The sequence below is a fragment of the Lepisma saccharinum genome, chromosome 25, assembly GCF_977018435.1.
Source record: "Lepisma saccharinum chromosome 25, izLepSacc3.1, whole genome shotgun sequence".
NCBI classification, from domain to species: Eukaryota; Metazoa; Arthropoda; class Insecta; order Zygentoma; family Lepismatidae; genus Lepisma; species Lepisma saccharinum.
Genome location: NC_139253.1, coordinates 48,885,048 through 48,900,911, shown reverse-complemented (window position 1 = coordinate 48,900,911; position 15,864 = coordinate 48,885,048). Strand labels below are relative to the sequence as shown.

Sequence of the window (15,864 nt, the reverse complement as noted above, 5' to 3'; positions counted from 1 at the left end):
AGAAAGCAATGCTTTATTAACACACGAAATTCTGTTTTTATCCATTTTTTCACAATAACAAAAGCTGCTTCACTCACAATGCTATATCTCACGAACTAATTATCCGGCAGCTGTGAAATTTATACACGTATCTTTTGAAGGTTAGTACTAAGTAAAAATCACATGGATTTAATTCTAGTAACGCCATCTATAAGTCAGCCTACGAACTTTTCAGCCCAACTGTTAATGTCATAATATCTCTCTTATATTACACACATGCAATTCATGCAATTACGTAATTATAATGTACCTAAGGTTTGTGTGGTGTATGAGTTCTTACCCTTATTATTCAAAAACATTTTTAGGCATTCATTATACAGTTTTTAGACGGCAATAATATTCCTAACATTCGTCTATGTATAAATGCTGTATCACAGACGTATGAACCCTTAACATTTTTTCTGCACTACATCACAGGTGGATTAAAACAGAAACATAATAAATAAGAACAACAAAATAAATAAATAAAAATTACAAAGTTGGTATGTGCCTAAATCTATCCTTATCCTCGTCTATTTTTCTTTGTTGTTGTTGATGTTGTTGTTGTTGTTGTTGTTGTGGGGCTGGTGGATTCCGATGTAAGCGTCTCCGTTGTTGATGAGCTCATCATATCGGTGACAATTTTGTTGACTTCACAATTTCTGCCGGTGAATCCTTCAGGGCAGATGCAGCGATAATTTCCATCTTCCTCTGTAAGACTGACACATGTGGCGCCATTTTCGCAGATTCCTTCGTGGCTGTCACAGTACGTGAGTTCTAAAACAAAACGAAAGGTCAATATAGTTGTCAATTAATATATTGATAAATATTAAACTTCATTTACCTATTATTAATATCGATTTCAAATCATTTGATGGAGGGGTTAGATTGTATTGCAGACAGCATATCCGGAGGGTACTTTGAGTAAAGGACTAGTATGAAGGCAATCAACTGTTGCGTTGATTAAATCATCATTCCAAAAGTCATTTTCACTACTGGTTGACTGCCTTACATTTTGCCTTTCACTTAAAACTACCCTCTGGATATACCACTAGCTACAGCTCGGTCCACTCCACAGTACAGGATGACATTTGAATGGTAATTGTTACGACCCCGCCTAAATCAGTAATACGATAATTAAAATGTTAAATTTAAAAACTTTTCTCACATGATGTCAATTCGGTTATGACGTAATTCTATATTTCTACCTAATGGTTACTGACTAACCAATAATTTATTTCAGATTGCTAGGAGATGTTGGATGTTTACAGAGATTATTATGAATGCTGATAAAAAGACATATGAGCTCTGTTTTGTAAAATTTGGGTATGTGTAACTGAAGAAAAGTTTTCCGAGATTGTTATTTCTTACTTCAGTGTTTTCTTTTTAAGTGTAATTTGTACTGAACTAATATCGGTAGAGGTTATATTTAATGTTGACTGAAAGGAAACATTTAACGTAGTGTGTGGTGCTTATGAATGATGATATTTCATTCATGTCTGAGGTGGCCTCAGACTAGGTTCTCCGTGAAATGAGTAAGGTTTTTTTGTGATAAAACCAGGTAACTAACACAATCAAACAATTTATGAAAACAACTGTGAATTCAAAAATATTGACATGTTCACAATATAAAAGTAAGTGGGAAAAAAATAAAACTCTTTAGAAGGCTCTAAAAGATTATACTATTTTCGGTAAATATGCGATATCGCCCGAACGGATTTCTTCAAATTTACAGGAGAAACTACTTACTGACATCAGTTTCTGTAGCATTGTCGAAGTTCTTCGAGCTATTTTCTTTCGCGGAAACTGAAAACTTCACCATAGAATGCTGCAGAACAAGAATAATCACTTTTTATGTAAGGAACTTGCATTTTCTGTAAAGTGACAACATTATGCCGTTGTTTCCATTATGTACCTGCAGATGGCGCGAGCGTCGAAAGTCACGCGGTCTCGTCAGTGTTTCCAAACGTGTCTTTTTTTAACAGATTTTTTTTTCTTTTTTTAACTATGCTTACCTAACCTCACCTAATCTAACCTTGCTGGAAATGGTCCGTGGGGCTATCGTGAATGGTTTGTGGGGCTATCGTGAATGGTTCGTGGGGCTATCCGTCAATGGTTCGTGGGGCTATCGTGAATAATTTTTGGGGCTATCCGTCAATGGTTTGTGGGGCTCTCGTGAATGGTTTTTTGGGGCTATCCGTCAATTTCTTGTGATGACATAATGAACACGAAAGTAGGTATTTTTCGGTTAAGAAGGTTGAAACACTACATACCCATTCCAAATCGACAAATCACAAGCACGACGCGCGATGATCCATGGCGAGTGCACGCCATATTGTCTGTTACCCAAGCGGAACAAGGAAGACAAATAATGACTCGTAATATGAGAAATTGACACTATTTTATGGAAAAAGGCATAACTTCACCTTAAAGAATCTTCCGCAATACAGAATAGGTAAGTATCAATACTAATATTAACGAAATAAACGAGTGACAGGTGTTCGGGCGATATCGCATAATTACTCTATGTTCTTACTCATTTCTTGAGACTAAATGAAGTCTTAGAACTTGTTGATGTGAGATTGTATCTTACACAGCAAAATTTAACGTACTCCTATACCACTAAAATTCGCTAAAACAGGTATTACTTTTCTAGTTTTCTGGTGACGACGTAATGGTCGACCAGAAGGTGTCCCCACCAACCTTCTTCTGGCGCAGTGTAGTAGTTCTTCAACTAAAACGTTTCAAATCAATTACAAAAGATTACGTGTACATGATTGTGCTGTCAACAATATAAAATTCTAGAAGTAGAACATTTGTTATAGATATTTTGCATACCTTGATCACAAAGAAGTCCTCCCCATCCAGCTTCGCAAGTGCATTCCCAGGGCCTTGTACAGTTTCCGTGGACGCACCCAGGATAGGGGTAGCATTGCTCACAGTTTTCTCCCCACCATCCTACCTTACATCTGCAGTTTAAGAATGTAAAAGCGTTTAAGAATTTACATTTTATCATATATAATTAACACAGATTATTTCACCTAAAATTAATGCACAGGGTGTCAAAAACAATTTACACGGTTATTATGACGTAACTATTTATGATAGAAAATCAAACACGGCATCAATATAAAGAAAACCTCTGGAGTTTTATTTCAACTGGCACTCTTTTCCTGCTTTGTCGCTGCTCCGCCAGAATCGCTAGTGTTGCAACATGGCGAGTGACGAGCATAAGGCGTTTTGTGCGTTGGAGTTAGCGAGGATTGTTTTGATCTCAATGGTGCAAGCACATTTCCGCACATGTTTTGGTAGTAATTCTCCATCTCGGTCGAACCTCTATAGTCGACACAAACAATTCGAAGAACTGGGTCTGCGTGCAGGGAAAGAGCTTCTTGCGGACACTTCCCTTAATCTGTGTACAAACTCATCGGGTACACGTGACCGCCCACTGTTTCCTTTTACGAACAGACCCAGTTTCTTCGAATTGTTTGTATCGACGGTAGATGTTTATCCGAGATTGTAGATTACTATCAAAACATGTGTGGAAATATCCTCGCAGCATTGAGATCGAATCAGTCTTATGCAAAATGTAACTCCAACATACAATACGGCTTCTGCTTGTCACTCACCATTTCACAACAGTAGCGATCCTGGTGGAGCAGCATAAGCGTGATCAATTGAAATAAAACTTCAGTTTTTATTTGTATTGATGCCTTGTTTAATTTTCTATCATAAATAGTTACTTATGTCATAAAGGGGTGTAAGGGGTGACCTTCCACGTAGTACACCCAAATGTCAACCTCACTTCCACGTTAGTACACCCTGGACTGAAGACTAACGAGGCTCTGGCGACTGGCCACATAGCCAGTATAATTTTGTTTGTATTGTCCTGTTCTTCTTTCCTTATGTGTGCTGAGTGCCCCTTTACAGCCTCAGCTTTTAACGAAAGTCAGAACATTTTAATATTTTATGATTTTAGATCTGCAACGTTAGAGTTGTGATTTGTAACGATAAGGGGCTGGACCCTGTATAATGTGACGGGTGCAAAATAGCCTTAGTGCTGACGCACCCAAAATTTTAAATTCAAATCAAATCAAAAGTTATGTCATAAAAACCGTGTAAATTGTTTCATTCCTTTTTACCTTTTTACTTACAAAGTGTATGCACATTATAAATATTAACATAATAATGTAAAAGTAATAAAGTTAGTGAAAAAAGAGCAAAGCTGGAAGTGCTCAAGAAGAGAAAGAAATTTGCTGATAGATGATGATAATTTAACTGGATCCATCACTAATATGAAACGTAAGGGACAAAATCGGAACGCCTGAAAGTCACAATACCTTCCCTGCCCATTAGTGAATGAATCGATGAGTTAACATCGCATTATTAACAATAATAAAGTAATAAAATTAATTCTTACTCGGACCATGTAATGTAAGAACATGCCTGTGCTTGGGGCAACGAACTTATGACTATACAGTATACTTTACGTTTTGCAATTCATTAATGATATGCAATAATAGTTTCATGTTTTAATAATATTTATAAGTATGGAATAATGGTAACAATACTAAAAGTGAGGCCTCCCCGATGGCGTAGTAGTAACGTCTTCGCCTTCTAACCAAGGGGTTCCCGGTGGAGGCACATAGTGGTTCGGATCCCACTTTTAACTGTAGGTCCGGTCCCAATTAGCCTATCTGCATAAAAGTGGACTTAACCATAGCTTACCTGTGCCGTGCGAGAAACTTACTTACCTAAGTTTTACCATTCGCTAAAACTCACAAAAAATATAATATCTTTTTAATAATGCTTTTTTGTTTATAGAGGGGTAGTTGTTTATTAATTATAATAATTACAGAAATTACCATCATTACCGACCAATTTTACACTGTCACTGGCATGAACGCAACGAATAACATGAATTCAAGGATGGCGCCTGATAGCCCCATCAAGTGTATTTTGCCTTATATTTATACTACATTTATGTCTTTATGAACAAAAGTAATGGAAAAATATTGAGATGTAATATATTTTCAATTTTTTATAAAAAAAATTTCATAGTTGAAAAATTTAAAAAATAGAGGCCGTGGGTCTGCCAGGCCCCCTCTCGGGTAATCTAGGTTTAAAACAAAAACTCAAACTCAGGCCTCCCCGATGGCGCAGTGGTCGCCTTGTAATCAAGGGGTCCCGGGTTCGATACCCGATAGAGGTACGAGAGGTTCGGATCCCGCTTTAAACTGTATGTCCAGTCCCGATTAACCTTACTGTACATAAAGTGGACTTAAAACAACAAATCAATAGTAAAAGTGCATTATGTGTAAAAATTACGTGCACGTTTCTTCTTACTTCGAATGTATTTTCTTAAAATCAAGTGTATAGCATATTACGACAAATTTCTTATCCTTTACACGTTGGTGTGAGTCCCGAGTTCGATACAAGGTGGAGGCACATTCAACAGATGAATAGAGAGAATCCCACTTTAAACTGTGGATACGTATAGTGCCGATTACACTGTACAACAAATTTGAGGTCATGTTCTGTCCTTTAGTTGAAAACAGGTAATTTTGACTAAATTGGAGGTGCTGAATCGATATGTAAAATCCGTTTTCTCCTAACACGTACCATTTTTATTGTACAGTCACATGACATTTTGTTACACAGACATTAGACAGGTAAATCAACGTATTCAAACAAAAGACTAAATAAATATCTACGAAAATGTCCTTTGGTTGAAAACATGCGAGTTTAAATAAGTTAAAGGTACTAAATCGATATGTGAAGTCAGTTTTCTCCCAAGACATACCATTTGTATTGTACAGCCACATGACATTTTGTTGCACAGACATTAGACAGGCATTTTACATATACAAACCAAGGACAGTACAAACTTGTACGGAAATGATAATTGTGATCGTCTTCTCTTGTATCTATCTGAAGGAGTCTCTCTGATGATAGACCAGCAATATTCAGCAAGCATACTGCTGTTCCATCGTCCACTGAACCGCTTTTCAAATGTTGCAATGTCTTGGCGGAACCGTTCCCCATGTTCATCACTAACAGCCCCTAAATTTTGTGGAAAGAAGTCAAAATGAGAATCCAAAAAATGTGATTTCAGGGACATGTGGCATCCCATGATTTGGAAACAGTGCACCTAGTTTGATGTGTAATGGGGGAAGAAAAGCATCTTTAGGGTTCACGAGTTGTTGATGTGATACGTTCTTGATTCCTGGTACATATTCCTGTCGTGGTGGCCATATTTTCCGCATATAATGGTTAACTCGGTCCCGGCTGTCCCATTCACACAGAAAGCAACAAAATTTGGTATATCCTTGTTGCATGCCAGTAAGAATTCCAATTACTTTCAGGTCTCCACAGATTCGCCCCTTGAATGTATTATATTCAATGTACTGCGATATGTCACGCATTACCTCATATGTCTCCTTTTTGTGAACAGTATACGCCACTGGCACTAATGGATAAGCATTACAAATATGGAGCAGTACTGCCTTCAGACGTATCTTACACGAATCAATGAACAATCGCCATTTTGCTGGATTGTGTTCATGGCCCAACTCCTGAAATAAAGCATTAATATTGTTACAAAACGCAACTCCTCCAGTCTCCGAAAAGCAAGATGAAAAGTTACTCTGTCGCGTTCGGAACGTGCTGATTTTGACATTTTTATCCAATAGATTCCATTCTTGAAGTCGAGAGCCCAAGATTTCTGCTTTTGTTTTCGATAGATTTAAGTCCCGTACCAGATCGTTTAACTCTTGTGTGATGAGATGTGGTGTACTTGAGAGGGTTGGTGGCGCGAAGTCGACTTCCTTCTTCAATTGATGTATCAAATGTACAATTTTCGGTAGCTTTTGGCACAGGTAGCTCTTCACTATGAGCCACTGGTCGTCTTGCTGATTCCAAATTAGGATATCGGATGTGATGTTTTGATTATGAAGAGAAGACCATTACATCTGTCAAACAAAAGTAACAGTCACTTACGTGGTTACGTGGGCTCTCTCCAAACCATTGGTACGGCAAATTTTAGCCCACTTCGCTTTCCTTGCATCCAGTTTCGCAAGTTCCTAAAACAAGAATTGCAGCAGATATGTGGTGCCCATCGCTTACCTTGATCGCCTACTCGGCATCCAAAATACAGTTCATATGCTTTTTTTACAACAGGGGTAAGGCTACTTCTTTGACTATTCAACGTCAGTTCACCACATATTTAACAAAATGAATCAAGGTTATTCTTACACTGACGGGACATTATGATCCACTGAACGAAGCCTCCTTTTCATACACACCTCACTAACAGAAACCCGCCAGAAACGTTAAAACTTTACACAAACACCTGCAATTGCAAAGCACAACCTTCACGTTGGATAGGACAAAACAGATGGCAGCGCTTGTTCGTCAGTGGTGCCAGCACTGTTATTGTTATGTAACACATTTATCACTAGAGGATCCAGCAAAACGTTTCTTTATGTAACAATGCGAACTAATAGCGATATCATTTTTATCAAGCGCTGGAAAAAAAAAACCAGTTATAAACAGTTAAAGGAATTTATAATTGTTTAAACGTAATTAATACACATAATGTATAAAGATGGTGTTTTTTCAAAAAACTGTACGTGATACGAAGAAATTAATTGCAGATTCGTGTTTTGCATGCAAAAATACATTAGAAAAACATATTTTTAAGCAAAGGACAAATTTCGTGTTGTACAGTGTTAACCTTTCTGAGTACAAGGCGAACTTAAAATAAAAAGAAAAGAAATTTAGACGTCTGGGATGCGTTAGTACTGTTAGCCTCAAAGTCGGATGTATTTTCGTTGCGAAATTTGAAAAATAGAGACTACTATAAATAAAATCTGCACAAAGAGCTGCAACAAAAATGATATGAGGATGTATTGTTGAATTTCTACACGCGTAAATGTAAATATGCAAACAAACACACGCACATAAGGTAATATCTGGAAAATAAAAACTATAGAATTACGAATTGTATCTCATTTTCTTCAGTATATATCAGGTTGTAAGATTATGCTCCTAAAGGGCATATTAAAAAAAAATAGTTCCAATTAGCCATTTGTGCATAAAAGTAGACTTCAAACAAAACCCCTCAAACCCAATACCATTCTTAAAATTACTCTTCGGTTATGTAACTGAAGTTACGCAAAACTGGAGTATTGAATTCCATAGCATACCTGCATTCTCCTGGTTTCCTGCAATATCCCCTTTCCTTGTGGCAATTATCGGCACAAAGAGCTGCAACAAAAATTATATGAGATGTATTGTTGAATTTCTACACGTGTAAATGCAAATATGCAAACAAACACGCGCACATATGTATAGGTAAAGCTAGTCCTGCGCAGTGCATCATGATAGAGGTATTGAGGTAGGACCCCCACATTTTGATCATTTATGGAAGCGCTGTGGTCAGCACCACGCTCTAGCCGGTTTTACATCCTCCAGGATTACCCGCAGGCAGTGACGGCGGCAGAGAAATGGGTGGACAGGCAGAGGACGGCGATATTTTCTGGGGTCAATCACATTCAATATACCACTAAAAATTACAAAAAATACATATCAAGGCTAAAATATCTTATTTTTTATCTAATTTCCCTTGTTTGCTGAGGGGCGGTACGAACTCTGGTGGGTCGACTCGACTGAGTGGTTAGAGCCTGTGTGAATCCCCAAAGTAGCCTCATGCCCCGCACCTCCACCACGTAACGTTCTCCTAGGGTTCGAACTAGGGACCGTTAGGTGTCCCAATGGGTGATGCAGCTCACTGATCATTCATCCTCTATTCTAGAGCAACTCGCTACTCATGGTGAGCTTGATAGTGAGGTGCAAGAGGAAATAACTATACACTTGATGGCAAAACACAACACTTGAGTTTAAACCTCTACAGACTGGATCAGCATGGTAATCCACCTGTCTGTGGAGAGAAGCTCCCTCGTACCTCGTAGTGTCGAACCACGGACTGGTTAAACGAGGTGTCCGTACGTGGTGGAAATCTGGAAGCCCAAACTTCTCTCCCTTTCTCTTTTAGCTCCTACTTCTGCACCCTTTCATTTATAATCTCCAACTGACCACTGACCTGCCTCTTCCCAGATCCAGATATTTATTCAGATTGATTTTGCTAAACAAAATGCCGAGTCAGAACTGTAACCTCTTCCTTGATAGCCATTGTTTACGTCTGCTTGCAACGATGGCGATCAAGGAAGCTCGGCAATGTCTGACAAGATGGTTCTAGAAATTTCCTGATTGGAAAGGTGATGGCTAAATGTCTGGGGTTGTAGAGTTCGTTGTACATTGAATTTCGTACATTCTATATATTGTTACGAAGGAACATTGCAGGATGGTTGAACGAACCCACGTCTTTGGCGTGGCAGTTTAGAAGAGATACAATACAGTTATGCACTTATTTCATACTTACTACTTATTCGTAATCAATATAAATGGACAATTGCCCTGCTATGTAGAATGCACAGAGAATAGCTTTACCTTTCTTGTTACAATCGTGAACACTTTGGATGCACCATTTGTATTCCCAAAATATGCACAGAATGCCAAACAATGCCATTTGTTTTACTTTTATATTATTATATATTTTGATAGTTCAATACACTAGAACACACCTAGAACAGCAGGAGTATAAATATACCCTACCATAGACTCTCGAAATCACTGAATTTTTATGAGCTCTGGGATTAAGACTATTTAATAAGCTACCTCTTGATGTGACAAATATGCCTATGAATGTATTTAAACATAAACTGTATGCCTGGTTAGTTGATACACCATTGTACTCAACTCAAGAATTTCTTGAAATTAAAAATATTGTATTTTAGTGCAACTCAAACATAAAAGAGGTTATAATTTTATATTATTTTACAATATATTTCACATGTATTTTATTTCTTGACGTTGTCTATTGCTGTACAAGCTTAATGACAATAAATTATTATTATTATTATTACTAATACTAATCCTGACTTTAAAGGGTATCCAATATTTCACAATTACGTTTTCCTTTAGAAATGCAAGCAGTTAGTGGCTTACTATTATTGACATTGTTACTTTGAAAAGCAAAACTGTAAAATAAACCTGAACAAAAAATGTATGTTATTGATATTATTGACAATAATCACCTTTGGTAAAAATGGTTAATAATAATTATCTTTGGTTAAAATTGAGAAAAAATAAGGTTTAAAGTTCGATTAATAACTTATTTAACAGCAAATACATAAAATCTTGCGAGTTTTGTCAAAACACGATCTGCTAGCCACAGTTTACTGTTTCACTTCTGTGAGATCATCAACATCCTTCGTCATTCTTATCTTTGTTCGCCCCCTTATTATTAAACACTACGTTTTACATTGGATCAATAGTAATAGACCTTACGCGTTTGACATAAGATTCCAGTCCATCCTTCGTGGCAGCGACATTCCAGTGGCTTGGAGCAGGAGCCGTGTTGGCACCCAGGAAGCACCTGGCAGTCGCCGCAAGTTTCACCGTCCCAACCAAGGCGACACCTAGAAACAGTGTAAGGTTATCATATATACTAGTGTCCAAAACTTAAGCATATATTACATGAAGTAAGTATTGTCATTTCTCAAATAAGGTTCTGAAGTGTCATATGGGCATTATCCAATTACTATACACTCTCTGAATTAAATACAACTAGTCTCCGTGTCCGAGTGGTGTCGACCTCCGTGGCGAAGTGGTAAGCAGAGCGTGCTACGCCAGGGGTTCTGGGTTCGAGTCCCGGGTAAGGCATGGGTATTTGTGTTCGTCCAGTTGATAAGAAACAAAGAAAATGTAAGAATTGAAAAGTGTAAAAGTGAGAAAAACAGTGAATGGTGGGGATACCTCCGTGTAGGGGGTATTTCCTTTAAAAAAATAAAAGAGTGGTTATCACAGCGCGCTACGACACCAGGGGTCCCGGGTTCGAATCCCGGGTAAGACATGGATGGTTGTGTTTGTCCCAATGAGAATACAGAGAAAATTTGAGAAAATTGATATTTGTGAAAATTGATGATAATGTGAAAATCGGGGATACTGCCGCTTACGAGTATTCCTTAAAAAAAATGGTATACGAAACCACGAAGCCAGAGGTTGCAGGTTCGAACCCTGGACAGGTAAAATATGTAAATCAATTTAATATTGCATTTTTATTATTACGAATATACAAGTAGATATAACAGCACTTGCGTGTACTTAAGATCGCCATAATTTGTATAAAAACAAGGAAATTAACGTCAAACAGATATAGAATTGAATATTTATTGAATAATAAAAAAGGATGTTAGTAAAGTTCCTGATTAATATTTGATGCATATTATCATAAGTACTAGCGTGCATAAATCTTTTTTCGTACTGTCCTTCAAAGCAATATGATCAAATATAATAATCCTTGCCTTCGAAGTTCAGAGAAAAGAAATAACCATCGCTAAACAAGTGCATTTTCATTATATTATTTTAGTACTTGGTAAGTATTTTGCGGAGGGGGTGTTCAGATCTCCTGGATCCTTAACACGTCCTTGATGTTATTTTATCCAAACGTAATTTGCATCATACACTAGGAACAGCATTGGAAAATATATGCAATGCGAGTAGTTCTGCTAGATACAATGTCCGGGGAAGAAACACGGATTTTTCTCTTTTTTTCAAACGATGTTATTTACATAGGAAATGTGAGAGGAAAATCGATAGAAATGATCACTTGAATAACATGTTAATAATATTAATACACTACACAAGTGAAACGGAATAAATTAATACAATTAGTCGAATTCTACTGCAGGGGTCCCGGGTTTGAATCCTGGCCTGGGCATGGATGTTTGTGAGTGTCCATTCGTCAATGTCATCATATCATCACTCATCCCCATCTTCGCAAAGTAAGATGCGAAGTAAAATACAGCAAATCCAATCAAAAAATCAATCAATCGAATTCTCCTGCAGCAGATTGAAAGAGAAAGAGATAAACAAACAAACAACGAATGAAAACTTATTAGGTGGCAGGTTCTCCTGTAGCAGCACTAGTTGAGCAAAGAACCATTTCCTCAAAGAATCTTATTATGAGACATCCATGGATTGATTTTTCTCACATCATGCATTTTCTTCTTGTCGATTGACTGATAGTTCTTGAGAATGGCCTTCTTCTGTGGGAAGTATCAAATATTCACTGCAGCGGCGTATACTCTGGGTCACCTAGGTAATCGGAGATGACCCGGCTATAATTTTTTAAAAAGTTGTTTTTTATTTCTTCGCAATATTCTTCCAAACCAATCTTTGAATCACATATTTCTTTGCTTCCAGCGCGCGAATGTTTTCAACCGTTTGCCGCGGAATGTCCGTGAGGCTTTTTCTCCAGCTGGTGGAATCTGGTGACGTCAGGGTGAGATTCCACCGGCTCCCTTTAAAACCCTTGACGGGAGGGGAAGGAAACACTGCTTCTCAGGCGCGGTTATTCCGTGGCAAGGGTAAGCTCCTTCTGGAAAGAGTCCATCGGTCGCACTCTCCACCCCAGAGCCTTTGCCGTTCCCTTGGCTGGCACCCTCTTCTGCCATTCTTCCCCGATGGCCTTTGTATCGTAGGAGCTGTGTTGTTTACGACAGGGAAATTTATCAGGAAACAGGTTTTGGGTTCACAAATTACGTACTGAAAAGGAAAGAAGAGAAAATACATCTGAAAATGCGCGAGAAACAGAAATCTGAACAACATTCGCGAACCAATTCTATGAAAATTCTCATTTTACGTTTGCTTCTGTCTTCCTGATCTCTGCTATTTCAACAGATATTGTCAAAGGAAAAAACAACTATTACACCGACCTCCATTGCGGAGTGTTAGCACAGCTCCCTACGACACCAGAGCTCCAGGGTTCGAATACCGGTCTAGGCATGGGTGTTCTTTGTAAATGTCCCTTCATCAATGTCATATCATCACTCGTAGTGATTAGCCAAAAGTGGCAGAAAAGCGACGTCAAATAACAGTTTAATCAATCGATTAATGAAGTAATTAAACTATTTATATGCTTACTTTTTTCATTTTTGTATTTTAAAATGCGTGATTACTTTCTTTGTAGCCTTCAAAACCAGTGAGAGTACTTCTTTCACAGAAATGAATAATTTTTAAAAGGGAAAGCTAAAAAAAAAAAAAAAGGTAAAGTGTTCCCCTGTGCTTAGCACCACGCCATGAAGGCGTATAGGGGGTGTGGGGGTAACGCCCCACACTTTCTTGATCCGGTCGTGAGTGGGGGTGATGTGATCAGCATCACGCCCCTGACCGCCTTTACCCCGCAGGGTTTCCCCCAGGTACCCATGTTATTCGACGCTGGGTGGCTATCAGAAATAAATTATATATATATGTACACATATATTAGGTAATTTAAGTTGCTTTTCCCCCCTCTTTAGATTAATAATGATCATAATGATAAAAGATGTTTGAATGTAAAATATATAAACAAAAAACGCAATGATTCCAACTTATAGAACCTCGCGCATCGCAGGGAATATAAAGCTGGGAAAGGGATTTTTTCAACATCCATAGGGAATTTAATTCTGTGTCAAGCAGGAAGGAACCACAATAGAAGATTGGCGCAGGGAATTGAATGCGTGTTGTAGCGATTCGAGAATTTAATATTTGTTTAGCTGTTAGTGGTTTAGTATTTGTGCTAGTGCTGTGTTCACTGAAGTTAAAGGCAATGAATGGATATAATACAATATTTGCGTGCGAAAACATTTGGAACGGGATCTTTTCCGGAGAAATTTCAAATAGTTAATGTAGGTAGGTCAGTAGCATCTCTTGTACCATAGATCTTGAACTTAAACTTCCGTGTATAAAAACAAAAATCGGGAATGCACGAGTGACTGGGTACTGGGGTAACTTGAATTTTACACTTAAATTAATATTGAGGGTTTTTATTTCACTACCGCATTCCTTTCATATTCTTTGTTACAGGTTTTTTCTTATAGATTTATTATATTCTCTTGTTTTATCATTTGAAATTCTAAACGTAGATTAACTGCAAGTGCAATCACAACAATTATTCGACAGTGGTCGCAACAATAAGGTAAAATTTTTCACACATATATTCATAAATCCTGTATGGATGTTGAGGTAAATTTGCAGGGAGACTTCAGGAGTGGGTGGATGAATCAAGTGTCGGAGATTACCCACTAGTTAAAACCAGCATACGCCACTGATTCACTGTCTGTTTTCTGTAGCCGAAAACCTATCTTGACTACCTAGCCAATAAACACTGATGCTCTGGGATGTCCTTGAACTGAACACCGATGCTCAATATGCCGATATTTCGATATAGAAAAGTGTGGAGTTGTACCATATATGCAGTTGATTTCTTATAAAACTTGCGGCTACCAATATTTGAAGCTGCTGAGTATCTCTTTTCAAGATATCTTCCTGCCGGAGTTTTCTGTTTTTGTTGCCGTGCATATCAATTCAGTATGTTCCTCAGGTTGTGCATATCCTGTCAGTTTTCTTGATGTTAAGTACGTGCCTTGGAAAAATGAGTGATCACTAAAAGGTAAAAAAAAAAAAAAAAAAAAAAGTAAAGTGCTCCCCTGTGCTTAGCACACGCCATGAAGGCGTATAGGGGGTGTGTTTAAAAATCGGGTAGTTGATGTTAAATCAACGAAAAATCGAACTGGTGTTGTTTCTGTTTTTTTCCACCACATGCATCGCTCAATACATGTAGTTCCTTAATGGCGGGACTCATTTCTTGAATGTTCATACAAACTGCGGTACATATTTCGTCTGTCCTCGCTTTGCCACATCTTGTTAATATATGAAGAAGTTAAACAAGTCAGTTTTCATTTTATGAGTGCAGACATAGGCGTCATCACCTTTTAGTTACTGGGAGGACATGATAAGCGATTATCCTGTGCAGTATACATACCTTTTCCCAGATTATTTGGGGGTGCGTCCCCCATTTCTCCTCAGCTTACGACGCCTGGATGGTACAACATATAACTGTAATTTCCTGATGTAGAGCATATTTTTTACCTTTTGGGGGGACAAATATAGGTTCTGCATCTTGTGAGTACAAAGGATGACAGTTGTAAGAAGGATATAATTCCATCATTTTATTTCTCTCTTTTAACTGATGTATATTTCAAGGCTATATTTCTCTATTTGCGGATCCTCTTCTGCTACTTCTGAGTGAAAATCCACAAATGGCAAAAATAGGCAGGGAAATAATGAACGGGCTATGCCAGAAGGGACTTTTCCCGGAAAAATGGGCGAAGACATTAATCTGCCCAATTTACAAAGGGAAAGGGGATAAAGGGAATCCAAACAGCTACAGGGGGTATCATTGTTGTCACCTGAGTAAAGTATACTGCCAAATTCTGTACCGGCGTCTACAAAATTGGTGTGAAATTTTTGATGTGCTCAATCATGCAAGCAGGATTCAGAACAAATTTTCAAACCATTGATAATATACTTCAGTTACAAACATTAATACAGCAAAAGCTGGGGGAAAAGAGGGGGAAATTATATTGCTGTTATGTAGATTTTGAAAAGGCGTTTGACACAGTTAAACGAAAAATGTTGTGGACCAGGTTATGGGGGGGGGGTCTGCCAAAATGCTAAAGGCTCTCCAGGCCGCCTATGAAAGATAGAGTTTTGCGTTAAATGTGGGAATGGGGAAGTAACGGGATCAAATTAATCGGTACTGGTGGTGAAACAAGGCTGCGTACTCTCCCCACTTTTGTTCATTCTGTTTATTAATGATGAGGTAGAAGAATTATCACAGAAGGACACGCAACCTCTGTCAATCGCGGATACAAAACTACCACTATTACTGTACGTGGACGA

At 38.0% G+C, this 15,864-nt stretch overlaps 1 protein-coding gene across 1 annotated transcript in view; it reads right to left on the bottom strand.

The window, feature by feature from the left end:
- Positions 1–229: 229 nt before the first annotated feature.
- The window catches only part of LOC145978948 (uncharacterized), a 94,120-nt gene continuing 78,485 nt past the window's right edge, over positions 230–15,864 (bottom strand). The window contains exons 8-11 of the mRNA XM_083111956.1: positions 10,429–10,559; positions 8,226–8,286; positions 2,857–2,987; positions 230–795 (exon numbers count right to left, since the gene is read on the bottom strand). Of these exons, the coding sequence (XP_082968082.1) occupies positions 542–795; positions 2,857–2,987; positions 8,226–8,286; positions 10,429–10,559 (577 nt within the window). The 3' untranslated portion in view covers positions 230–541. The remainder of the gene's footprint in view (positions 796–2,856; positions 2,988–8,225; positions 8,287–10,428; positions 10,560–15,864) is intronic.